General features: G+C 43.8%; 2 protein-coding genes across 2 annotated transcripts in view; one reads left to right on the top strand and one right to left on the bottom strand.

Moving 5' to 3' along the window:
- The window catches only part of LOC137778762 (radial spoke head 10 homolog B-like), a 46,099-nt gene extending 30,186 nt beyond the window's left edge, over positions 1-15,913 (top strand). The window contains 5 exon segments of the mRNA XM_068566056.1: positions 1,367-1,492; positions 2,910-3,003; positions 13,705-13,772; positions 13,774-13,904; positions 15,636-15,913. Coding sequence (XP_068422157.1) covers positions 1,367-1,492; positions 2,910-3,003; positions 13,705-13,772; positions 13,774-13,904; positions 15,636-15,807 — 591 coding nt within the window. The 3' untranslated portion in view covers positions 15,808-15,913.
- Positions 15,914-18,170: 2,257 nt separating this feature from the next.
- Positions 18,171-27,316, bottom strand: part of CCZ1 (CCZ1 homolog, vacuolar protein trafficking and biogenesis associated) — a 34,246-nt gene continuing 25,100 nt past the window's right edge. Inside the window, exons 12-15 of the mRNA XM_068524480.1 lie at positions 26,893-27,010; positions 19,915-20,073; positions 19,503-19,630; positions 18,171-18,484 (exon numbers count right to left, since the gene is read on the bottom strand). Of these exons, the coding sequence (XP_068380581.1) occupies positions 18,429-18,484; positions 19,503-19,630; positions 19,915-20,073; positions 26,893-27,010 (461 nt within the window). The 3' untranslated portion in view covers positions 18,171-18,428. The remainder of the gene's footprint in view (positions 18,485-19,502; positions 19,631-19,914; positions 20,074-26,892; positions 27,011-27,316) is intronic.

Genomic DNA, 27,316 nt, shown 5'->3' with positions numbered 1-27,316 from the left:
TCAAGACTATCTTGGGCTTTTGTAACCCTTCAGGAAATAACTTAAATAAGTTAAGACTTCTTTTCACGTTCTGAAAGGAGTGTATTGTCTTTTTTCTACATTAGGGAAAATGTATTTTCTGGTCATGACCTATGATAGTGGAGATACGTAATGAGTGTCAGAGCGCCTGCTGACACCTTCAGGGGTGTGGGGCTCCCCTGGCTGGACCACGAGGCCTACGGCATCTGAGGTGGTTTTTATGAAACGTTTCATCCCATGATCTAGTGTTTACAAGAGTGGATCGCCCGTCCCAGAGCACAGATGCCAAGGAACAGCTCCCGAGCGTGTGCAGGATGCTGGGCGCCTCCCAGAGGACAGGACCTGCTCATGGGGCTGGACACCGGGCTTCCCACCAAAGCCCTGGGGGAGCAGGGACAGCATGGGCCGTTGACCGAAAGATCTAGCCGCTGGGTCAGATGGAGCGGGGGTTTCAGGGTCGTGGGCTGGAAGGGTTTCTGATCGTTGAGTCCTTCATTCGGAGCCACAAGGGAGCGTGTTGGGGGCCAGCGGAACCCCCAGCGGGGAAACTCGCCAGAGCTGCTCGCTCAGGGAGACCTCTCACTGTTGGTCACCTAAGGAGCGCCTCTGACCACGAGTCCCAGGATGTGCCTCGGACCCTCGTGCAGGTTCAACGTCAGTAGTACAGAGTCCACCCGATCAGCAGATGCGCGCCCTCCAGGTCATCCGAGAGCCTGGCCACAGGCGGGGTCTGGGGCTCTGCTCGGAAGGAAGTGCAGGAAGGAAGTGCAGCGTCCACCTTAAACTCATCCAGGCCGTCGTGGACGGCAGCACCGCGGACTCCAGCAACCACACATGGACGCGCTGGCCTCGGGACAGCCTCAGAAACCATCCGATCAAGTTCACGTCTGGCTTCCAGTCTGGCACCGCACATCCATCAAGATAAACAAGTCCTATTATAACCATACAACGGAGAATGAGCCAGCAGTGAAATAACTCATGACACATGGCAACAGCATGGGTGAATTAATTATGCTGGGTGAAAGCAGCGAGACAGAAAAGGATACATACCGCTGTGATTCCAATGACATAAAATTCTAGAAATGCCAAGTGATCTGTAGTGACAGAAAACAGGTAAGTAGTTGCCCGAGGATGAGGGAAGAGGGCTTCCTGGGGCACAGGAAACCTGGGGTGATGGAAACGTCCCCTCCCTGAGGTGATGGCTTCACAGGCGTGGACACGTCGAAACTCACCGTCATAGTGTGCGTTATGTGCAGGTCATTGTAAATCAGCCATACCACGTTAAAATCACGTGCACGTGTGTCTCCACGGAAACCAGAAATCCTCCTATGTGTTTGTCGTTGATCAGAACACCCAGAACAGGAGTCCAAGTGCGCTAAGAAGCCAGGAGTCTGAGGTGCAGTACGGCAGCACTAAGTCGTCTTCAAGCAAGTTAGGAGTCTTGCTTGACATGAGCAAGATAAGGAAATCAGAGGTTTGTATTCACAGCTAACCGTGAAAACAGTGCCGCGGCCATGGTATCTACCGCTGTTGCGCACCTGCTACGTGGTGAGGGCTCTTCTGGTGCCAGGGTTCTGGCGGGAACACACAGCCCGTCCTCTCGTGGGCATCACGTTCCGGGGGAGAGAGGGACGTGGTGACACGTGAGGAACAGGAAGAGTGAACACCCTCGGGGTGCTTACCAGGTGCTGCGCACTTCCCAGGGGTCCGCTCATTTAATGCCCAGACGACCTGTAGGTGCTTCATCGGCTCCAAGGGGGAACCGAGGCACAGAGAGGTCGAGTAACGTGCCCACCATCACAGAACTGGTAAGCAGTGGAGCTGGGGGTTTGCACGCAGGCAGTTCGACTCCAGGATTTACACCCGTTACCGCAGTGCTATACTTCTTTACACTTGGGAGGGATCAGTGACGCAATGGAAAGCGAGGCAGGCGGTGGAGACTGAGAGACAGGGTGGGCCGGGAAGGGAAGGTCTTCAGACAAAGCCACACTTGAGCGCAGCTGGGGGGAGACTGTCCTGTGCGGGGGCCTTGAGGCGGGAGCACCTCTGGGGTGTTGGAAGGGGTGCAGCAGCAGGCGTGGCCACGTCGGGGTGGCCCAGGAAGACGCACTGAGTGAGGCAGTGCCCGGCCGGGAGGGGGCCCTGAGCAAGGGGGGTCAGTAGGCTCACGATGGCTTTGCTGTTGACAAACCCGTAAGGAAGCTCTTGGAGTTATCTGCATGTATTTTGAAGGCTGTGGAGTTTGAGAGGGAAAGAGAAGGCAAAGATGATTCTAAGATTTTTTTTTTTTGGCCTGAACGACTGGAAGAACAGAGCTGCCATTTATCATGAAGGGGAGGACCGGGGTTTGAGGGGGAGATGAGTGTTGGGGGCGAAATTAAAGGGTTGGGTTTGGGCATGTCAGACTTAAGGTACCGGATGAGACATCCACGTGGTGACAGCAAGTGGCAGCTGGTGACAAAGTCTGGAGTTCAAGGGTGAGATCTACTGGAGATAAAAATGTGGGCATAAACAGCATGTATTGATATATGGTTTTATATATAGAGAGAGAGAGAGAGAGAGAGAGAAAGAGAGAGAGTAATTAAAGCCACTAAGAGATGGATTAACACTTTCCCAACAGACCCAGGGAGTATTTTCTAGTCTTTGGTTTCCTGGGGGAAGCCTTCCAGCAGATACAATAGCTCTGTTATTCATTTCCTTAACAGGACAAATATACAGGTTAAAAAGTCACATTTTAGGCAGATTAAAAAGTCAAATTAGCATAAAGATAATGGCCTCATTAATACTTTTCTAATTGTTTATAATGTAGAAAATTAGTTTTAGTCCATAATGATGCAGAAGTTATATTTTGCTTTATGATTTCTTTTTTTTTTTTTTTTTTAACGAAAAAGCCCAAGATCAAGAAGTCTCTAAGTGATGGAAAAACTTCCAAAATGAATTTTAAATCTCCAGGAAAGGAGCTAACCTTTCTTTTATCTCAAAATGGTGAGTATTTTAATTACAGAACTTTGGTATTAGCAAACTGTTGCTTATAAATGATTTAACATTTACAAAAATGTACAACCATCTTTTAAAATATAATTAGGCTGGGACAGCTGCTCCCAACTCTGACCCCTGGCTTGACAGAGTTCCCTTTCAAGGCATTGATCTTTTTCCCCTTTTCCTTCCCCAGTTTTACTGAGATATAATTGACATACAGTGCTGAATAAGTTTAAGGTGTACAACATAATGACTTGACTTACATGTATTGTGACATGATGACCACAATACGTTAACATCTATCATCTCATAAATACAAAAAAAAAAAATTCTTGTGATGAGAACTCTTAGGGTTTATTCTCTTAACAACTTCCACAGATATCATTCAGCAGTGTTAGCTACAGTCATCGTGTTGTACGTTACATCCCTGGTACTTATGTACCTTATAACTGGAAGTCTGTACCTTTGACCACCTTCCTCCAGTGTCCCCCATCTCCCTCCTCTGGTAACCACATATCTGATCTCTTTTTATATGTTTGTATTTTTTAAAAATAGATTTTACTTGTAAGTGAGATCATACAGTATTTGTATGTCTCTGTCTGACTTATTTCACTTAGCGTAATGCCCTCAAGGTCCATCCATGTTGTTGTAAATGGCAGGCTCTCCTCCTTTTTATCGCTGAGTACTATTCCATCGTGTATATATACCTCTTCTTTATCCATTCATCTGTTGAGGGACATTCAGGCCGTCTCCTGTCTTGGCTGTTGTAAATGGTGCCACTGTGAACGTGATGGTGTGGCTATCTCTTCGACATAGTGTTTTCATTTCCTTTGGATATATTCCCAGAAGTGGAATTGCTGGATCATAGGGTAGTTCTTTTATTTTTTGAGGAAACCCATACTGTTTTCCATACTGGCTGTACCAGTTTACAATCCCACCAAAACCGTACAAGGGTCCTGTTTTCCCACATCCTTGACAGAGCATCTCTCTTCTTTTTGAAGCAAGCCATTCTAGCAGGCGTGAGTTGGTGCTTTTTTTTTTTTTTTTTTTTGGCCTTGTTTCGTGGCTTGTGGGATTTTAGTTCCCCAACCAGGGATTGAACCTGGGCCCCCGGCACTGAGAGTGCGAAGTCCTAACCTCTGGACCGCCAGGGAATTCCCTCTCATTGTTTTTATTTTTTTTTTAACATCTTTATTGGAGTATAATTGCTTTACAATGGTGTGTTAGTTTCTGCTTTATAACAAAGTGAATCAGCTGTATGTATACATATATCCCCACATCTCCTCCCTCTTGTGTCTCCCTCCCACCCTCCCTATCCCACCCCTCTAGGTGGTCACAAAGCACTGAGCTGATCTCCCTGTGCTATGCGGCTGCTTCCCACCAGCTATCTGTTTTATATTTGGTAGTGTATATAAGTCCATCTCATTGTGGTTTTGATTTGCATTTCCCTGATGATCAGTGATGTTGAGCACCTTTTCATGTACCTTGCTTTCCCAAGGTCGGTGCTAAAGCTCGAGTTTGTGGTCCTTCCGTGGCCCACAGATTTGGCCAGCTTTCTGTGTGTGCTCACTAGTCACCTGCCAGAGCTCACTCTCACCAACACAGGGAGCTGGCCACAGGGTGGAGGTATGTGTGGGTGAGGTGCCTGGAGCCCTGGGGGTGCCTGTGGGCCACCTGGTGCCACTGACTTACTTTCTCCATGGATTTGCCTTTTCTGGACATTTCCTAGAAATGGAATCATATTCTTTTGCATCTGCTTCTTTCACTTATAATTATTTTGGGATTCGTTCACGTTGTAGCACATATTAGTATTTTGTTCCTTTGTATTGCTGAGTAGTATTCCACTGTGTGGATACACCACATTTTATCTACTCATCAGTTGATGGACGGTTGGGTGGTTTCCATTTTGGCTATCAGGAGTAATGCTGCTATGAACACTGGTGTGCAAGTCTTTATGGATATGTTTTCATTTCTCTTAGTCCTTGTAAAATGTGACACTGGCGGGACTTGACCCTGGTGGTCCAGTGGGTAAGACTCCACGCTCCAATGCAGGGGGCCCCGGGTTCGATCCCTGAGTCCGTGTGCTGCAACCAAGACCCAGAGCAGCCAAAATAAATAAATAAATAAAAATTAAAAAAAAAAAAATCTGGCACCAGCATCAAGGTTCTCCGCATTAGTCTTCCACTCTTGGGCCCTTCACAGTGGCTCCTGGATGGAGGGAGGGTAGATGGGTCACAGAATGCTACGTTTACAGAGTACCTGTGCCCATACTCCTCTCCCATCACTGCCATCAAACAGCAGATCAGCCCAAGCTGTAGACACAGTCAAAAAAAATTGCTCTCTTGAAAGATCCCCCGTCTTACTGATATTATAGAACTATCCAAAGCATTATCTTCCTGGAATCAACTATACTAAACACATTCCAAACTGCGTATCTCCTGGCCTTAGTAGATGTGAAGCAACTTCTTACCAAGTCAGTAATTTTACCTACCTTCTTATTCAATTCAGAGTTAAAATCCTTCTTAAAATTTTCTTGGAATTCCCTAGAGGTCCAGTGGTTAGGACTCTTGTGCTTTCACTGCCGAGGGCGCGGATTTGATCCCTGGTGGGGGAACTGAGATCCTGCAGGCTGCGTGGCATGGCCAAACAAAACAAACAAAATAAAATAAAAGTTTCTTAATGAAAACTGCCTTTAACAACAATGTATGCAAAAGCCAAGAGTTTTTTTTTCTTTCTCTGAAACATGGGAATGTTGTAAATTTTCTAAGATTTTTTTTTTTTTTTTTAAACATCTTTATTGAAGTATAATTGCCTTACAATGGTGTGTTAGCTTCTGCTTTATAACAAAGTGAATCAGTTATACATATACAATATGTTCCCATTTCTCTTCCCTCTTGCATCTCCCTCCCTCCCACCCTCCCCATCCCACCCCTCTAGGTGGTCAAAAAGCACTGAGCTGATCTCCCTGTGCTATGCGGCTGCTTCCCACTAGTTATCTATTTTACATTTGGTAGTGTATATATGTCCATGACACTCTCTTACCCTGTCACATCTCACCCCACCCCCTCCCCATATCCTCAAGTCCATTCTCTAGTAGGTCTGTGTCTTTATTCCCGTCTTGCCACTAGGTTCTTCATGGCCTTTTTTTTTTTTTTTTTTTTTCCTTAGATTCCGTATATATGTGTTAGCATACTGTATTTGTTTTTCTCTTTCTGACTTACTTCACTCTGTATGACAGACTCTAACTCCATCCACCTCATTACAAATACCTCCATTTCATTTCTTTTTATGGCTGAGTAATATTCCATTGTATATATGTGCCACATCTTCTTTATCCATTCATCTGTCGATGGACATTTAGGTTGCTTCCATGTCCTGGCTATTGTAAATAGAGCTGCAATGAACATTTTGGTACATGACTCTTTTTGACCTATGGTTTTCTCAGGGTATATGCCCAGTATTGGGATTGCTGGGTCGTATGGTAGTTCTATTTGTAGTTTTTTCAGGAACCTCCATACTGTTCTCCATAGTGGCTGTATCAATTTACATTCCCACCAACAGTGCAAGAGTGTTCCCTTTCCTCCACACCCTCTCCAGCATTTATTGTTTCTAGATTTTTTGATGATGGCCATTCTGACCGGTGTGAGATGATATCTCATTGTAGTTTTGATTTGCATTTCTCTAATGATTAATGATGTTGAGCATTCTTTCATGTGTCTGTAGGCCATCTGTATATCTTCTTTGGAGAAATGTCTATTTAGGTCTTCTGCCCATTTTTGGATTGGGTTGTTGGTTTTTTTGTTATTGAGCTGCATGAGCTGCTTGTAAATCTTGGAGATTAATCCTTTGTCAGTTGCTTCATTTGCAAATATTTTCTCCCATTCTGATGGTTGTCTTTTGGTCTTGTTTATGGTTTCCTTTGCTGTGCAAAAGCTTTTAAGTTTCATTAGGTCCCATTTGTTTATTTGTGTTCTTATTTCCATTTCTCTGGGAGCTGGGTCAAAAAGAATCTTGCTGTGATGTATGTCATAGAGTGTTCTGCCTATGTTTTCCTCTAAGAGTTTGATAGTGTCTGCCCTTACACTTAGGTCTTTAATCCATTTTGAGTTTATTTTTGTGCATGGTGTCAGGGAGTGTTCTAATTTCATACTTTTACATGTACCTGTCCAATTTTCCCAGCACCACTTATTGAAGAGGCTGTCTTTTCTCCACTGTATATTCTTGCCACCTTTATCAAAGATAAGGTGACCATATGTGTGTGGGTTTATCTCTGGGCTTTCTATCCTGTTCCATTGATCTATATTTCTGTTTTTGTGCCAGTACCAAACTGTCTTGATTACTGAAGCTTTGTAATATAGTCTGAAGTCAGGGAGCCTGATTCCCCCAGCTCCATTTTTCGTTCTCAAGATTGCTTTGGCTATTCGGGGTCTTTTGTGTTTCCATACAAATTGTGAAATTTTTTGTTCTAGTTCTGTGAAAAATGCCAGTGGTAGTTTGATAGGGACTGCATTGAATCTGTAGATTGCTTTGGGTAGTAGAGTCATTTTCACAATGTTGATTCTTCCAATCCAGGAACATGGTATATCTCTCCATCTATTTGTATCATCTTTAATTTCTTTCATCAGTGTCTTATAATTTTCTGCATACAGGTCTTTTGTCTCCTTAGGTAGGTTTATTCCTAGATATTTTATTCTTTTTGTTGCAATGGTAAATGGGAGTGTTTTCTTAATTTCACTTTCAGATTTTTCGTCATTAGTGTATAGAAATGCAAGAGATTTCTGTGCATTAATTTTGTATCCTGCTACTTTACCAAATTCATTGATTAGCTCTAGGAGTTTTCTGGTAGCATCTTTAGGATTCTCTATGTATAGTATCATGTCATCTGCAAATAGTGACAGCTTTACTTCTTCTTTTCCGATTTGGATTCCTTTTATTTCTTTGTCTTCTCTGATTGCTGTGGCTAGCACTTCCAAAACTATGTTGAATAATAGTGGTGAGAGTGGGCAACCTTGTCTTGTTCCTGATCTTAGTGGAAATGGTTTCAGTTTTTCACCATTGAGGACAATGTTGGCTGTGGGTTTGTCATATATGGCCTTTATTATGTTGAGGAAAGTTCCCTCTATGCCTACTTTCTGCAGGGCTTTTATCATAAATGGATGTTGAATTTTGTCGAAAGCTTTCTCTGCATCTATTGAGATGATCATATGGTTTTTCTCCTTCAATTTGTTAATATGGTGTATCACATTGATTGATTTGCGTATATTGAAGAATCCTTGCATTCCTGGGATAAACCCCACTTGATCATGGTGTATGATCCTTTTAATGTGCTGTTGGATTCTGTTTGCTAGTATTTTGTTGAGGATTTTTGCATCTATGTTCATCAGTGATATTGGCCTGTAGTTTTCTTTCTTTGTGACATCTTTGTCTGGTTTTGGTATCAGGGTGATGGTGGCCTCGTAGAATGAGTTTGGGAGTGTTCCTCCCTCTGCAATATTTTGGAAGAGTTTGAGAAGGATGGGTGTTAGCTCTTCTCTAAATGTTTGATAGAATTCACCTGTGAAGCCATCTGGTCCTGGGCTTTTGTTTGTTGGAAGGTTTTTAATCACAGTTTCAATTTCAGTGCTTGTGATTGGTCTGTTCATATTTTCTATTTCTTCCTGGTTCAGTCTCGGCAGTTTGTGCATTTCTAAGAATCTGTCCATTTCTTCCAGGTTGTCCATTTTATTGGCATAGAGTTGCTTGTAGTAATCTCTCATGATCTTTTGTATTTCTGCAGTGTCAGTGGTTACTTCTCCTTTTTCATTTCTAATTCTATTGATTTGAGTCTTCTCCCTTTTTCTCTTGATGAGTCTGGCTAATGGTTTATCAATTTTGTTTATCTTCTCAAAGAACCAGCTTTTAGTTTCATTGATTTTTGCTATTGTTTCCTTCATTTCTTTTTCATTTATTTCTGACCTGATCTTTATAATTTCTTTCCTTCTGCTGGCTTTGGGGTTTTTTTGTTCTTCTTTCTCTAATTGCTTCAGGTGCAAGGTTAGGTTGTTTATTCGAGATGTTTCCTGTTTCTTGAGGTAGGCTTGTATTGCTATAAACTTCCCTCTTAGCACTGCTTTTGCTGCGTCCCATAGGTTTTGGGTCGTCGTATCTCCATTGTCATTTGTTTCTAGGTATTTTTTGATTTCCCCTTTGATTACTTCAGTAATCACTTCGTTATTAAGTAGTGTATTGTGTAGCCTCCATGTGTTTGTATTTTTTACAGATCTTTTCCTGTAATTGATATCTAGTCTCATAGCGTTGTGGTCGGAAAAGATACTTGATACAATTTCAATTTTCTTAAATTTACCAAGGCTTGATTTGTGACCCAAGATATGATCTATCCTGGAGAATGTTCCATGAGCACTTGAGAAAAATGTGTATTCTGTTGTTTTTGGGTAGAATGTCCTATAAATATCAATTAAGTCCATCTTGTTTAATGTATCATTTAAAGCTTGTGTTTCCTTATTTATTTTCATTTTGGATGATCTGTCCATTGGTGAAAGTGGGGTGTTAAAGTCCCCTACTATGATTGTGTTGCTGTCGATTTCCCCTTTTATGGCTGTTAGTATTTGCCTTATGTATTGAGGTGCTCCTATGTTGGGTGCATAAATATTTACAATTGTTATAGCTTCCTCTTGGATCAATCCCTTGATCATTATATAGTGTCCTTCTTTGTCTCTTGTAATAGTCTTTATTTTAAAGTCTATTTTGTCTGATATGAGAATTGCTACTCCAGCTTTCTTTTGATTTCCATTTGCATGGAATATCTTTTTCCATCCCCTCACTTTCAGTCTGTATGTGTCTCTAGGTCTGAAGTGGGTCTCTTGTAGACAGCATATATATGGGTCTTGTTTTTGTATCCATTCAGCCAGCCTGTGTCTTTTGGTGGGAGCATTTAATCCATTTACATTCAAGGTAATTATCGATATGTATGTTCCTATTCCCATTTTCTTAAATGTTTTTGGTTTGTTATTGTAGGTGTTTTCCTTCTCTTGTGTTTCTTGCCTAGAGAAGTTCCTTTAGCATTTGTTGTAAAGCTGGTTTGGTGGTGCTGAACTCTCTCAGCTTTTGCTTGTCTGTAAAGGTTTTAATTTCTCCATCGAATCTGAATGAGATCCTTGCTGGGTAGAGTAATCTTGGTTGTAGGTTTTTCTCCTTCATCACTTTAAGTATATCCTGCCACTCCCTTCTGGCTTGCAGAGTTTCTGCTGAAAGATCAGATGTTAACCTTATGGGGATTCCCTTGTGTGTTATTTGTTTTTTTTCCCTTGCTGCCTTTAATATGTTTTCCTTATATTTAATTTTTGACAGTTTGATTAATATGTGTCTTGGCGTGTTTCTCCTTGGGTTTATCCTGTATGGGACTCTCTGTGCTTCCAGGACTTGATTAACTATTTCCTTTCCCATATTAGGGAAGTTTTCAACTATAATCTCTTCAAATATTTTCTCAGTCCCTTTCTTTTTCTCTTCTTCTTCTGGGACCCCTATAATTTGAATGTTGGTGCGTTTAATGTTGTCCCAGAGGTCTCTGAGACTGTCCTCAGTTCTTTTCATTCTTTTTTCTTTATCCTGCTCTGTAGTAGTTATTTCCACCATTTTATCTTCCAGGTCACTTATCCTTTCTTCTGCCTCAGTTATTCTGCTATTGATCCCATCTAGAGTATTTTTAATTTCATTTATTGTGTTTTTCATCATTGCTTGGTTCCTCTTTAGTTCTTCTACGTCCTTGTTAAATGTTTCTTGCATTTTGTCTATTCTATTGCCAAGATTTTGGATCATCCTTACTATCATTATTCTGAATTCTTTTTCAGGTAGACTACCTATTTCCTCTTCATTTGTTAAGTCTAGTGTGCTTTGACCCTGCTCCTTCATCTGCTGTGTGTTTTTTTGTCGTCTCATTTTGCTTATCTTACTGTGTTTGGGGTCTCCTTTTCACAGACTGCAGGTTTGTAGTTCCCGTTGTTTTTGGTATCTGTCCCCAGTGGCTAAGTTTGGTTCAGTGGGTTGTGTAGGCTTCCTGGTGTAGGGAACTAGTGCCTGAGCTCTGGTGGATGAGGCTGGATCTTGTCTTTCTGGTGGGCACATCCACGTCTGGTGGTGTATTTTGGGGGTGTCTGTGGCCTTATTATGATTTTAGGCAGCCTCTCTGCTAATGGATGGGGCTGTGTTCCTGTCTTGCTAGTTGTTTGGCATAGGGTGTTCAGCACTGTAGCTTGCTGGTCATTGAGTGATGCTGGGTCTTGATGTTGAGATGGAGATCTCTGAGAGATTTTTACCGTTTGGTATTACGTGGAGCTGGGAGGTCTCTTGTGGACCAGTGTCCTGAAGTTGGCTCTCCCACCTCAGAGGCACGGCCCTGATGCCTGGCTGGAGCACCAAGAGCCTTTCGTCCACACGGCTCAGAGTAAAAGGGAGAAAAAATAGAAAGAAAGAAAGAAAGAAAAGAAAGAAAGAAAGAAAGAAAGAAAGAAAGTAAAGAAAGAAAGAAAGAAAGAAAGAAAGAAAGAAAGAAAGAAAGAGGAGGGAGGGAGGGAGGGAGGGAGGGAGGAAGGAAAGAAAGAAAGAAAGAAAGAAAGAAAGAAAGAAAGAAAGAAAGAAAGAAAGAAAGAAAGAAAGAAAGAAAGAAAGAAAGAGGCTATAATATAGTGAAGCAAAATAAAGCTATTGTAAAGCAAAGCTATACAGACAAAATCTCACCCAGAAGCATATACATATACACTCACACACAAAAAAAAAGGAACAGGGGAAAAATTAATATATCCTGCTCCCAAAGTCCACCTCCTGAATTTGGGATGATTCGTTGTCTATTCAGGTATTCAGCAGATGCAGGCACATCAAGTTGTTTGTGGAGTTTTAATCCGCTACTTCTGAGGCTGCTGGGAGAGATTTCCCCTTCTCTTCCCTGTTCGCACAGCTCCTGGGGTTCAGCTTTGGATTTGGACCCGCCTCTGCGTGTAGGTCACCTGAGGGCGTCTATTCCCCGCCCAGACAGAACGGGGTTAAAGGAGCAGCTGCTTCGGGGGCGCTGGCTCACTCAGGCCGCGGGGAGGGAGGGGTACAGAGGAGGCGGGGCGAGCCTGCGGCGTCAGAGGCCGGCGTGACGTTGCACCAGCCTGAGGAGCGCAGTGCGTTCTCCCGGGGAATTTGTCCGGGGATCACGGGACCCTGGCAGTGGCGGGCTGCACCGGCTCCCGGGAGGGGCGGTGTGGAGAGTGACCTGTGCTCACACACAGGCTTTTTGGAGGCGGCAGCAGCAGCCCCAGCGTCTCACGCCTGTCTCTGGGGTCCGCGCTGATCGCCGCGGCTCGCGCCTTTCTCTGGAGTTCGTTTAGGCGGCGCTCTGAATCCCCTCTCCTTGCGCGCAGCGAAACAAAGAGGCAAGAAAAAGCCTCTTGCCTCTTCGGCAGCTGCAGACTTTTTCCCGGCCTCCCTCCCAGCCAGCTGTGGTGCGCTAAACCCTTCAGGCTGTGTTCACGCCGCCAACCCCAGTCCTCTCCCTGCGATCCGACCGAAGCCCGAGCCTCAGCTCCCAGCCCCCGCCCGCCCCGGCGGGGGAGCAGACAAGCCTCTCGGGCTGGTGAGCGCTGCTCGGCGCCGAGCCTCTGTGCGGGAGTCTCTCCGCTTTTTCCTCTGCGCCCCTGTTTCTGTGGGATCCGCGCTGTTAGCTGCGGCTCGCGCCGTCTCTGAAGTTCGTTTAGGCGGCGCTCTGAATCCCCTCTCCTCGCGCACCAGGAAACAAAGAGGGAAGAAAAAGTCTCTTGCCTCTTCGGCAGCTGCAGACTTTTTCTCGGACTCCCTCCCGGCTAGCTGTGGTGCGCTAACCCCTTCAGGCTGTGTTCACGCCGCCAATCCCAGTCCTCTCCCTGCGATCCGACTGAAGCCCGAGCCTCAGCTCCCAGCCCCCGCCCGCCCCGGGCGGGGGAGCAGACAAGCCTCTCGGGCTGGTGAGTGCTCGTCGGCACCGCTCCTCCGTGCGGGAGCCTCTCCGCTTTGCCCTCCGCACCCCTGTGGCTGCGCTCTCCTCCGTGGCTCCGAAGCTTCCCCCTTCTGCCACCCGCAGTCTCTGCCCGCGAAGGGGCTTCCTAGTGCGTGGAAATCTTTCCTCCTTCACAGCTCCCTCCCACTGGCGCAGGTGCCGTCCCTATTCTTTTGTCTCTGTTATTTCTTTTTTCTCTTTTGCCCTACCCAAGTACGGGGGGAGTTTCTTGCCTTTTTGGAGGTCGGACGTTTTCTGCCAGCGTTCAGTGGGTGTTCTGTAGGAGCAGTTCCACGTGTAGATGTATTTCTACTGTATCTGTGGGAAGGAAGGTGATCTCCGCGTCTTACTCTTCCGCCATCTTCTCTCCTCCCCCTCTAAGATTTTAATTTTAGAAAACCAAAATATTTAAGCTATTTAGGAAAAAAATAACAGGTACCAGGAGACTTGAAGGAAGTGTTGACAATCATGGCTGTGGTCAGCTGACGCCAGCCTTGTTCCAGGTGGTCCCTGAAGCATTTTGCAGTTACCTTAATCCTCACAGGCCCACGAGAAGTACAGTGTCACCCACCTTATGGGGGGATGAGGACACTCAGCCCAGCACAGGAAGTGACAGAACTGGGGAAACAGGAACACAGACCCCAGAGTTATTGCAAGACTGTATTAATGCTCATTTTAATCAAACTTTCTTCCAGAGAAAAAAGAAAAATCCAAGGATGAACAAAAGGAAAAATTCAACACATGGATCAGTAACATGTACATCTTTTTTTGTGAACACTCTCTTCCAAGCACATAAACATGAAGAAACCCTCAAGGAGAAAGTAAAGGAAAACAGGCTGCATAATGAAGCGATGGCCCATCAGAGGAAGATGGAGAATGAGGAGCTGGAGGCGAGGTAACTCAATAAAACCTCTCGGCTCCATCCCTCCCTCCCGGGCTCTCGGGCATCTTTCTTTCCTGTCCTCTGTAGCCGCCATAAGCTTCAGGACCAAACACTTTCATTAAAAGTCTACAACCTCTGGGCTTCCCTGGTGGCACAGTGGTTAAGAATCCACCTGCCAATGCAGGGGACACGGGTTCAAGCCCTGGTCCGGGAAGATCCCACATGCCGCGGAGCAACTAAGCCCGTGCACCACAACTACTGAGCCTGCGCTCTAGAGCCCGTGAGCCACAACTACTGAGCCCACAAGCCACAACTACTACAGCCCACACGCCTAGAGCCCACGCTCTGCAACAAGAGAAGCCACTGCAATGAGAGGCCTGTGCACCACAATGAAGAGTAGCCCCTGCTTGCTGCAACTAGAGAAAGCCTGTATGCAGCAACGAAGGCCCAACGCAGCCAAAAAAAAAATGAATAAAATAATTTAAAAATATATATTAAAAAAAAAGTCTCCGCCTTCCGAAGGGCAGCACGTCCTCATGTGGGGCTGGGAACCCGTAGCCACCAGTTCTGTCCTGGTTGTCTAAGGCATCCCCGGGCATCCACGAGGAGGCAGCGTGACGTAGATCCAGACTGCCCGGGTTCACATCCCAGCCCCATCACTTATATCACCTGGGTGACCTTGGGTGAGGTCTGTCCCTGTGTGCCTGTTTCTGCATCTTTAAGGTGGAGGTGATACCTCGTAGGACTGTTGTGAGAACTGAGTGAGGTAGTGTTTGTGAAGCATCGAGAACAATGCTTGGTGCGTGGTGAGCACCTAGCAAAGGCCGCACGCTTACCTTTCTAGAACCACTGTCCAGGCTTAGCTCCATGCAGACAGGTCAGTCCAAGTGCAAATGTCTGACCTCTGTAAAGGGCATCTCAAGCCCACTGGTCTGTGGAAGAGAGCATTAGACTTAAGGAAAATGGCTACAACAGTATTTTATTTTTTTTACAACAGTATTTTGAAAGGCTACTTACTAGCTAAGTTGCTTCAGAGACAAGTGCGTCACAAGTCACCTTAGATGTGTGAAAACTTTGTCTTAAACTAGCTATTGCACTTTTTTTTTTTTTTAAACATCTTTATTGGAGTATAATTGCTTTACAATGGTGTGTTAGTTTCTGCTTTGTAACAAAGTGAATCAGTTATACATATACATATGTCCCCATATCTCTTCCCTCTTGCATCTCCCTCCCTCGCACCCTCCCTATCCCACCCCTCTAGGTGGTCACAAAGCACCAAGCTGATCTCCCTGTGCTATGTGCTGCTTCCCACTAGCTATCTATTTTACATTTGGTAGTGTGTATAAGTTCATGCCACTCTCTCACCCTGTCACATCTTACCCCTCCCCCTCCCCATATCCTCAAGTCCATTCTCTAGTAGGTCTGTGTCTTTATTCCCGTCGTGCCACTAGGTTCTTCATGACCTTTTTGTTTTGTCTTTTCCTTAGATTCCATATATATGTGTTAGCATACTGTATTTGTTTTTCTCTTTCTGACTTACTTCACTCTGTATGACAGACTCTAACTCCATCCACCTCACTACAAATAGCACCACTTTTTATTTCAGGCAAAGTGATGACAGTTCTGTTCACAAAAACTGTTGAGATCCAGGTATGGACTACTTTACGCCACATACAACATAAAAACCAGTTTTGAAATTTCAAAGACAAAAAAAGATACCTTCTTGTGTTTGCTTCTTGTTAGGCTGAACAGCTTGAGAGAGGAAGAGACCACAAGGCACGACTATGAGGTCGCCATCACTGTGATCAAGGAACCAGTGGATGCCCCATCCTTGAATGTCACGCCGAGCCCCCTGAAAGAGGACACAGTGGTGTCCCAGTCCAGCAAATCTATTGCGAATAAGAAGAAAAAGTAGACATCACTGGGTTTGTAAATGAGCCATGAGAACAAGCAGGTGTGAAGGGAATTTAGAACCAAAGCCTGTAACAAATTTCCTACCCAATAAAATTATTTGTGTTTTACTTTTTGTCTACGTGTTTCTTGAAATACCACTACCTGGGCCCACTGGGTTTTGGGTTTCTAATATGGTTGGATCACCCTGCGTTTTGACAACTGAGCTGAATGAAAATACACACATGTGGGTATTAAATGAGCGTGTATTCATTTTTTTTTTTTAAATCCAAGTATAAAACTGGTGATTAAATTTAGAATCTGATAAAACCAGTGGGGAGTGAAGTTGTTTAAACGTTTCTTTAGGCCTCCCTCCCCTGAGCCTGGCACGTCTCCTTTGCCCCTTGTAACTGCCCTGTGCCCACATCCTACCTGGCCTTCACATGCTGCCTCTTATATGGCCTCTTCCCTGGTCCTTTCCCATCCATTCCCACAGCACCGCACACACCACTGCATGGACAAAAGGCCGAACAACGTAGGATAAAGAGCCAGGTGTGCAGTCAGCAGTTAAGTGAATACTTTATGTCTGTTAAGAAAATGTTACAGCTAATAGTTGGGTTAGATATAAGAGTAACCACCAAAAGCATAAAAATACAACCTAAAGCTTCCAAACTAGCAAAAAGGAAGGAAACTATCATCTGACATAAAGCTGGGAAAAAGAATAAAAAAAAGAATGGAAACAGAAAACGCAAAAGATGGCAGGGAAAGTACAAATCTACCCGTCATCACCAAGCAAACAGGTTAACTCACCTCTTCCTCCCCTTCAAAATCCCATAAATAATTAGATTGGGTTTAAAAAAATAGAAATTCACTTCAGTGTTATTCTTTACAAGGCAAACATCTTAAACAAAACCAGATAGAAAGGATGAAAATAAAGATATAGAAAAAGATGTACCAGGACAATCTAATCAAGATGACCGGGGGCTTCCCTGGTGGCGCAGTGGTTGAGAATCTGCCTGCCAATGCAGGGGACACGGGTTCGAGCCCAGGTCTGGGAAGATCCCACATGCTGCGGAGCGGCTGGGCCCGTGAGCCACAGTTACTGAGCCTGCGCGTCTGAAGCCTGTGCTCCGCAACAAGAGAGGCCGCGACAGTGAGAGGCCCGCGCACCGCGATGAAGAGTGGCCCCCACTTGCCACAGCTAGAGAAAGCCCTCGCACAGAAACGAAGACCCAACACAGCCATAAATAAATACATAAATAAATAAATAAATTTAAAAAAAAAAAAAAAAAGAAAAAAGAAAAAAAAAGATGACCGGAATAACAAGCAATATTAAGAACAGACAAAACAGAATTTAAAGCAAACATCTGTGTGATACAGATAAAAATAAAGATAACAGTAAAAGGACCAACAACCAAAGAGATGCATTACTCACATACATCGTACATACTAGCCTTGCAAGAGCAGAGAGAATTACAGGGAAGACTACAACCATGAGGGAAGAAACAGATCAGGAAGACACACACTTAGTAAGGATACAGATAATTTTACCAACCAAACTACAAAGTTGGAACTAACAGAGTTAGCAACAAGGATGCAACAGAGAATAAACACAGACAAAAACAGTGACTACGGTTTAGGTTGAAAACTGCAACAACTTCAAATAATACATCAGAGGCCATGATCTATTTTTGCTGCAATTACTAAGTCAGCAATAAACACACAGTAAAGAAAGCCTAAGATCACTGGAAACTAAAACATACCATTTTAAGTAACTCACGGGGTAAGAGGAAATCATAAGGGAGACTGTGAATTAGCGGGTGACAATGAAAATAACTGCAAATAGATGAGAAGTCATTTCCCTGCTCCACCCTAACTCACAGGCTGAAGCAGGGGCGCTGTGGAGAGCTCCTATTAGGGCCAGGTTGGTACCGGTTTTTCCAGACCATGCCCGGCTAGTTTTCAACCAAATTCTGGGATGTCCAGACCACCAAAAGTTAAGTTAAATCAAGTCCTGCCAGGCTTAATCTCAGTTGTGAGCATGCAGGTGGGGTTGTGCCTACCTGGGAGTTCTGTGTGGCTTTATGTTTGGAGCACACTGGGGCACTTGCATTACGTTCTTTGTCTGATGTTTATCTGTGGTCTAAAAATCACATTATTGCTCAAGATAAAAACCAAGTCCAGCAATTACTTTGGGCAAATGCCTCATAGTTTACCACTTCAGGCCTAGGGACCAGGGAAGGAATCCCAACTCTGAGCACCTTTAGCTGCTAGAGTATTCCTGAGGATGAACCAGGGACCCATGGCTGGTGTGGTCTACAAACAAGCAACCAGAGAGACTCAATGCAAGACCAGAATTTTAAAAACTTTAACAATTTATTAGTCTTATTTTCCAGTAAAATAGTCACATAATGTCAAAAGAATGGAATGAAAGAGATGTAGCTGACTACCTTTAATTCCACATAAATATTTAAAATCTAAAAACCTCAGGGGATCATCAGGCTGAGTAGAAATTTGATTCTTCAAAGCAAGTATTGCTTTACTATTGTCATTAATCCAGTCAATAATATGACCAATAACCTGCAATGGTAAACAAAATGCTTGCTGAGCTGTTTTTTAAAAGATGTTTCGGTGAGCCCTTGTCAGTCAATCCAAGAAGAATATGTTACTGAACTGCGTCGCACAAAGCTTCTTGACCTCTTCTGCAAAAAGAAGAGAAAACGGTGAGTAAGGTATAGAAATTCTCACTGGAAAGGTTACATAATATATATCAGTACCTTAAATTCCCTGGAGTAAAGTTGGTCATAAATAAAGGTCTGCATTAATTTTGACCTTAAATCTCAGAAGCCTTGATAAATGTTAAGCTCAAACCCAAAGTGTCTAAGACACCCGCAGGTTGGGGGGTGAGGAGCACAACTTCTAAAATCTTGAGGAATCTGATTCAAAAACACAGAAACTCTAGCTGCAACCCTGAATTGTGGATCAGGAGCGCCAACAGTGGCGTCATTATCTGGACTTTACTCAATTCCCGTTTTAAATGAGGTGTGTAGGGGCTTCCCCGGTGGTGCAGTGGTTAAGAATCCGCCTGCCAATGCAGGGGACACGGGTTCAAGCCCTGGTCCAGCAAGATCCCACATGCTGCGGAGCAATTAAGCCCACACGCCACAACTACTGAGCCTGCGCTCTAGAGCCCGCGAGCCACAAATACTGAGCCCGCATGCCACAACTACTGAAGCCTGTGCGCCTAGGACCTGTGCTCCGCAACAAGAGTAGCCACTCCAATGAGAAGCCCACGCACGGCAACAAAGAGTAGCCCCCACTCGTCACAACTAGAGAAAACCCGCATGCAGCAACGAAGACCCAACACAGCCAAAAATAAATAAATAAATAAATGAGGCATGTATTCACTGAGGTTGTTTCTAATGCACAGACTATTAATACAAGTATTGGTATCAAGAGAAAAGTGTAATACACCCCAGAAGATGTCTGCAGAGGAAACCTCACACCTGATTGTCCTTACAGTTGACACTTGGGGCACATCGCCCCACCATCCCACTCCCGAATAGACCAAATGATGATTTCTTTTAAGCAACGGGGCATCTGCTTAAAATCTCAACAGTCATGATTTGTCCTATTTAGCATGCTCCTTAGTACACTGAAAAGATAGTTTTTAAATATCAGTAGCATTAAAATTCTGCTCAAATACCAAACCCTATTTACCATTTACTTCAATGAGGTTTGCATTTTTTTGATTCAAAATAACATACAGCTCCCGCTGGTCAGACTTTTTCCCAACAACCCAATAATCACTCATCGCTTTCACGATGATTTCTTCATCTTCATCCACTCTGTAAGAAAAGAGTTTCAAAACGCAATTGTTTATTTTATATACATAGCTGGATTGTGAAAAACATTCTAAAACAAGAAACAGGAAACTTGAGCCATTTGAAAAGTTCAGGGAGCCCCCTGTGAGTGACCAGCCCCTTCTGGGCTTAATGATGTTTGGAACTGGTGCCCAGGGAGGTGGTCGAGACCTCTCAAGGCGCCTGGGGTCACTCGGTTTTTGAAGATGATTCCTTTAATGTCTCTTATTAGAAAGTGGATGTCCAATTGGTGAGGTGGTTAGAATTACCTTGTAAAATCACTGTTGATGTCACCCAGAATCTTCATTAAATCTGGATGAACAGATGTAAGTGACACACTGGGTGTTTTCCTCATGTGAATTGTACTTTTTTCTGCTAAATTCATATGGTTGAAGTAGATAAACTTAAACTGGGGTTCTTTTTCAGACCTGTGAAAACATGTTATTGAGGTGGTAACATTCTGAAAGAACAATTACCCAAATATACAACTACACTGTAAAAACTCTAAATGTGTAATGGCTAAGGTGGTATTTTCAATGGCTGGGCCTTCAAATCAAGAACCTCAGTTAAGACGTAACATTCAGCAGTAACTTATTTGGTATCCGTGAGGTATTCAAAATGACTGAATTTCCCAGCAAGCTCAAGTATGTACTTTTAAAACCCCAAATATTTTAACCATTATGTGATGATTTTTTTTTTCAAGTACAGTGTTTTATAAATGGCAGTCACACAGTTATTTGTTCACTTAAAAAACAAAAAACAAAGTAAATCAAGGCAGGTCATTTATCTTCCAGTGAAGGGATCAGCAAACTATGGCTCTAGGACCAAACCAGGCCCTGTTTTTCTAAATGAAGTTTTACTGGGACACCCATATGCCTATGTATTGCCTACAGCTGCTCTCGTGCTTAAAGGATAGTTGAGTACTTGGAACATACACAGCCCACAAAGCCTAAAGTACTTCCTATTTGGCCCTTTGCAGAAAAAGGTTGCTGACCCCCGTACATCTCATTTATCCCGCAGCTGCATGTATGTAAACTGACACAGAATGGAAGCTTAGCAATGTAAGTAACAAAGCTTCCATCATCCTCCTCAGAGATCATTCTAAAATGTATCAACCTCCTCTGAAGTATTTAATTGGGATTTACCCTTTTATTATTCTGGATGACTGGGCAATGCTACTTCGCTGTCTCCCGGGTCAGAGTCTGAGACCCCTCGGGGAGCCACCCTGACAGCTGGGCCACTCGGCTCTCAGGGCCTCCCCTCCCTCACCTCTCACTGTGCCTTAAATTCACAATCGGGGGTCTGGGTGAGAGCCTGGGCAGCCCTGCCACGGGGGGCCAGAAGCCTTCTCTGCTTACTGCAGGGGGAGCAGCCAGGCGCTGGGGGGCTGAGTGTGCCGGAAATCCGACCTCCGGGGAAGTGGGTTACTACTGTAATACTCTACCTCTAGGCAGAGAAAGAATGTGGACGATTTAGTTCCCAGGAAAATGAAAATAGAATTCTTATAAAACCAGAATTAGCTTTTAGTAGGCCCCTAAATCTAAGAAAAGCAAGTATAACTACAAGAAAAATTATCTGGAAAGATGAAAATTTTAAAAGAAGTTTGGAAAGAGTTGTAAATTTAGTTGTTTGGACAGACTAACTTCTATGACCTTCGATCAGGCTTAAAGTTCTGGTTATTTGTCTAACACTCTGTGTGGCATTCCTCTTTCTCTCATTTATAACATGTACAACACTCTTCTAAGAAGATCGGAATTCTTCCCTTTGTAACCCCACATGGACATTCACATGAGAGATGTTATTTAGGTAGTTAGGACAGGGGCAAATGTGGCCTCTTTCCACTCCACCCACCATGAAGGATGATGTAAAAACGAAAATAGAAAAAAAGTTACTTGCAATGTACTGTTAATAAAAGAAAACAAGATCTGCTCACATTAAAAATAGTGGGGAATTCCCTGGTGGCGCAGTGGTTAAGAATCCGCCTGCCAGTGCAGGGGACACGGGTTCCAGCCCTGGTCCGGGAAGATCCCACATGCCGCGGAGCAACTAAGCCCGTGTGCCACAACTACTGAGCCTGTGCTCTAGAGCCCGTGAGCCACAACTACTAAGCTCGCATGCCTAGAGCCCATGCTCTGCAACAAGAGAAGCCACCGCAATGAGAAGCCCGTGCACCGCAACGAAGAGTAGCCCCCACTCGCCGCAGCTAGAGAAAGCCCACACGCAGCAACAAAGACCCAACGCAGCCAAAAAAATTAATTAATTTTAAAAATAAAAATAAAAAGAAAAAAAAGAAAAGATAACAAGATTGCTCACATTAAAAATAGCAGGGCTTCCCTGGTGGCACAGTGGTTAAGGATCCGCCTGCCAATGCAGGGTACACGGGTTCGAGCCCTGGTCTGGGAAGATCCCACATGCCGCGGAGCAACTAAGCCCGTGAGCCACAACTACTGAGCCTGCACTCTAGAGCCTGTGAGCCACAACTACTGAGCCCATGTGCCACAACTACTGAAGCCCGTGTGACTGGAGCCCGTGCTCCACAAGAGAAGCCACCGTGATGAGAAGCCCGCGCACCACAACGAAGACCCCACACAGCCAAAAATAAAATAAATAAATTTATATAAAAAAAAAGAGGTCACAGGGATATCTCCCATGAGTAAAGAGCATCAGTTTCACTGAGATGCCAGAGACTTAAGTGTTTAAGGACCAGTTACGTGAAAACATTTCCAAACTTCCAAAGCCTACCTGGAAAGGTTACTGTGAGCTGTGAACCAGGGGAGGAAATGACCGGCTGTTCAGTGCGCACCTAACTGCTCGCAGAGTTTTGCCTGTGGACTTGGGCAGCTGGCTGGGAGCAGGGACCAGCCGTGGTTTTCATTTGTTCTGGGCTGTGTTCCAGAGAGCTGAAGTTTGCCAGATAGAAGATTTCTAGCTGAATATGGCTACTGGCCATTCCTCACTTGTCAGACCAAACTTAAGGCAAAGAAGACTTCCTCCATCCCGCTCCGCCATTAGACACCACTGACCACAGCCGGGGCCAGTTCTTCCCATCTCGCTTTCCTCCTGCTCCTGCCCGTGTCCAATCCCGGGTCTGCTCATAACCAACGCTTACTGTTAATGGTTACACCCCTCACTTGTGGTAGGAATCCCAGCGCACTCAGCCTCCCAGGCAACTGGGTTACTTTACACATTTATTCAAGAAGACTGATAAAAAAGGATTATAAAAAAAATTGCATGGAGAACAGTATGGAGGTTCCTGAAAAAACTACAAATAGAACTACCATACGACCCAGCAATCCCAATACTGGGCATATACCCTGAGAAAACCATAGGTCAAAAAGAGTCATGTACCAAAATGTTCATTGCAGCTCTATTTACAATAGCCAGGACATGGAAGCAACCTAAATGTCCATCGACAGATGAATGGATAAAGAAGATGTGGCACATATATACAATGGAATATTACTCAGCCATAAAAAGAAATGAAATGGAGGTATTTGTAATGAGGTGGATGGAGTTAGAGTCTGTCATACAGAGTGAAGTAAGTCAGAAAGAGAAAAACAAATACAGTATGCTAACACATATATACGGAATCTAAGGAAAAAAAAAAAAAAAAAAAAAAGGGCCATGAAGAACCTAGTGGCAGGACGGGAGTGGAGACGCAGACCTACTAGAGAGTGGACTTGAGGATATGGGGAGGGGGTGGGGTGAGATGTGACAGGGTGAGAGAGTGTCATGGACATATATACACTACCAAATGTAAAATAGATAGCTAGTGGGAGGCAGCCGCATGGCACAGGGAGATCGGCTCGGTGCTTTTTGACCACCTAGAGGGGTGGGATGGGGAGGGTGGGAGGGAGGGAGATGCAAGAGGGAAGAGAAATGGGAGCGTATTGTATATGTATAACTGATTCACTTTGTTATAAGGCAGAAGCTAACACACCATTGTAAGGCAATTATACTTCAATAAAGATGTTTTAAAAAAAAAAAAAAAAAAAAAAAATTGCTCACGGGAAAGAGGTTCCTTTTCTAATAACTTTCTACATCCTCCTCCTCCTTCCTGCCTTTTCAAATTTAATATTCGAATTGGCTAGTGAACAGGGGTGTGTGAAAGAAACAAAAACTAAAGTCTCAGATTTAGAAAACTATCGATTTGGGGGAAATTTTTAAGTTACAGCCCTCCTGCAAGCCCTTAAAAATTCTAGGTGAATTAGAGATTTACCACAGAAAATAAAGCCAGGAATGTACCAGAGATAAAAATGGGACATTTTTACAATATTGGGGTGGAAAGCCCCAAGTGTGCCACTAAAGAGAAATCCAAAGGCAATGATTAATAAAACTGACTAAATATAAAGGAGAGAGGATGCAACATGACTAAAGGTATTACATTAGGAGTAATACCTAATGTAAAAGTAATACCAGATGTATTGTAAAAGTAATACCTGATGTAAAAGAAAATACTTGATGTAAAAGTAATACCTGATGTAAAAGAAAAAAGACAAAGCACTTCAACGGAAAGAGCCAGAGGACGGCGACAACTTGTGGAGGAGACAGAAATGCCCATGAACGGACGAGGAGATGCCCAACCTCAGTGTCCCTGTCAAAGTGCGAGAGCATGGAGAACGGGAGCTGGTGGCACTGGCGGGAGGGGAAGATGGCTCCACCCTCGCGGGAGCCGAGCCACGCGGTAAATGTGCATTTCCTTTGCCCCAGACCTCAATCCTAGGGATTTCTCTTGAGGAGATAATTAGGTGTTTAAGTGCCAGACTGTTCAATACAGAACTGTTTGGAATACTAATAGCCATAACCAGCCCTAACCATTAAATGGGAGAACGATTAAGCAAATAGAACACACCTTTCCTATTAAATACTATGAAGCCATTAAAGAGAATGAGGTAGGTCTGTATTTATTGGTTTAAACTGATGCTCATACCATATATTTATTTATTTATTTATTTATTTAAAGCTACAGATTTACAGCATGATATATTTTCAAAAGTCCATGTGTAAAAAATACCATGTGTGTATGTCACTGTGTTTATATGTGTGTACAAGCCCAGAAAGACAGAAGCCAAATAAGATTGCCAATATTTCTATTTTGGAATTGTTTAAAAATTAAGGACATAAATTCCTCTCAAAAAAAGAAAAAAAATAAAAATAATAGAATATTAAGTTCTGGAGAAGAAAAATACTGAGGTGGCCCACAAAGGAATAGAAACCAATTACCAAACAAACCTACTTCACACCATTCTTTAAAGGGCTGACCCCAATTTCATAAGGAACGTTAAGAGGTGCAGTTCATAAATCTGGACTCAACACTAAACACTGGCGCACAGCCCCGTGGGCACTTTCTAGCGGGGGCTGCAGCCGAGACAGCAGAGGTCCCGGAGCTGGCCTCTGGGATCAGGACGGCTGGCTAACATAGCCCCCTCTGCCCCCCAACAATGCCCCTGACATGCTGCTGGCTGGGGTCTTTCCTCCCTCAGGGCTGCCTCTAATTTCTCTGGGATATGACTTATGGAGGTCCCAGGACTGGCATGTAAAATGGCTTGATTTGCGTCAGAAGGATTTTTGGAAGAAAACTACATTATCTTTTGTACTCAAAAGCTTTTATCTTTAGTTAGTTGATGGTTACGGTTTGGCAATCAAAGCTCCTTATATATAACATCTCAGATGCATCGAGAACCATCTTCAGGTCATGGTTTCAAAGATAAGAACAACTACATTCCTAGAATTCCTGTTATTGGGCACACCCCTAAATTGTGTGGCACTTATTTTACCATCACGTTTGCCAGGTACCCTATCCTCCAGGGGCTAATGGTACTGTTCAGTGATTCTCCTAACAGTCAAGAAATTGTCCTTTAGACAGGAATTAACAGATTTGTGCCCAAACATACATGGCAAAATGCCGATGGAAGAATCTAAGTGGGGGTATATGTGTATCCACTGTACAATTTTTTCAACCTTCCTATGTTTGAAAATTTTCATAATAAAATATCAGAGAGAAAACTGCTGTCTAATGATAGGATAATTAATATCCAAGGCCATCTCCTTTCTTCTGTACAATCCCAAAGAGGGTTAACCTGATTTGTAAAATAAAAGGTACTAGACAGCAAGTTTACCTCTGGATATTTGTCAATGAGTTACTTGATATTCATCATATCTGCCGAAAGCACGGGCAGAGCAGTTAAGATGTCCAGTCATCTCCCAAGGGTTTGGGGATGTAGGTAAGTACACTTAATCATTCTCCACTCATAACTTGCATGATCCAACACAGATTTAAGTCACATGCTTCCTTCAAAATCGAAAATCTGGCAGGTTCATAGTCAAAAAGTTAGATTAAACAGCACTGTCAAAATGTAAGTGGTCAGGCACTTTCATTCCTTGGCTGTATCTTTTCTAAAACTAAGTAAGCTGTCAGCAGTAAAAATCCACTTGCAGATACAAAACCTACTCGTGCTTTCACCTGGAGGCCGTGTGGGACCCCTCTGTGGGCTGGTGCTTATGTAAGACCACATACATACAACATATGATCACTAGAAGCACAAGGTTATATATAAGTTCACAGCATTTTAGTAACTTCTCAAACACATGGGAAGCCCACATAAAGAAGCCTTTTATTCCTTAAAGTACTTTCCATCTATGCACTTTACCTTTACAGTCATTCGACTTTGCACTGAGAAGAGAGTAGAAAGAGGTTCAGTGACTTTTCAGGGTGTTTTTAGAACCAAGGTGAGTTTAACCTCGAGTCTCCTGATACTCAGCCTAGAGCCTTTCAAGACGCCAGACTCAGCACCAACACCTACGGGCTTACGTCACAGGCAACCTCACCAGGAACATTTCTGCACAAGAGGCAAAGTGCTTTCCGTCCATGCAAAGCAAAACCCTGCTGATTACCTCTGCCAGTGTGGATTTCACAGCCTGGGCAGGTCATGTGGGATGTGAGGTGAACTCACAAGGCCAAGACCACAGGCAGAGCTAGCACGCCTAACCCCACACGTTCACACCACCATTGCGGAGGGCTGAGGGGACGCATTAAGAGAAGACCCGGCCCCGACCGTCATTGTGGGGCAGAAAAACTCAGGAACAGCTCCTCAGGAAGCTTTGCAGACAGGACCAAACAGCACATTTGTTCTCTGGATTCAGAGTTTATATGAACCTTAACACCATCCATGTTCTAAGCGAAAACTACCCTTATTCTTCCAAAGCCAGTTAAATGCTTGAAAGCAAACACAAAGCAAAGTACAAACCCAGATATTCTTTTGTTGATGTTAAACTGCTCACAAATGTCAGAGGCCAGCACTGTGAGCTGGGGCCCGACAATGCTGTCCAGTCTTCGGCAAAAGTCCAACGTAGGCTGGATAGAGGCTAACAAGTAATTCAAGAAACACCAGTGAGTGTTAGGACACTGTGTTAAAAAGGTCAATTTTCATTTTACCATCTTAACAACAATATTCAAATGAAAACTGTACTGATCTGGGAAATAATTAAATGATCAGATCCCCCTCCCCTCCCAAATAGAAGAGAAACAGAGGAGCCAGAATTAGTTATATTTAAGATGAAAAAGAGGCAAAGACCTATCTCACTGTGAATGTTGATTGAAGCACTCCCTGCGGGGTAGTAAATTGACTGCCTACTCCCAGCAGACCTAGGAAGGTCAAATATTTATTTAAC

This window comes from Eschrichtius robustus, chromosome 16 (genome assembly GCF_028021215.1).
Source record: "Eschrichtius robustus isolate mEscRob2 chromosome 16, mEscRob2.pri, whole genome shotgun sequence".
Lineage (NCBI taxonomy): Eukaryota > Metazoa > Chordata > Mammalia > Artiodactyla > Eschrichtiidae > Eschrichtius > Eschrichtius robustus.
Note: the sequence above shows the minus strand (reverse complement) of the source record. Positions and strands in the feature narration are given on the sequence as shown.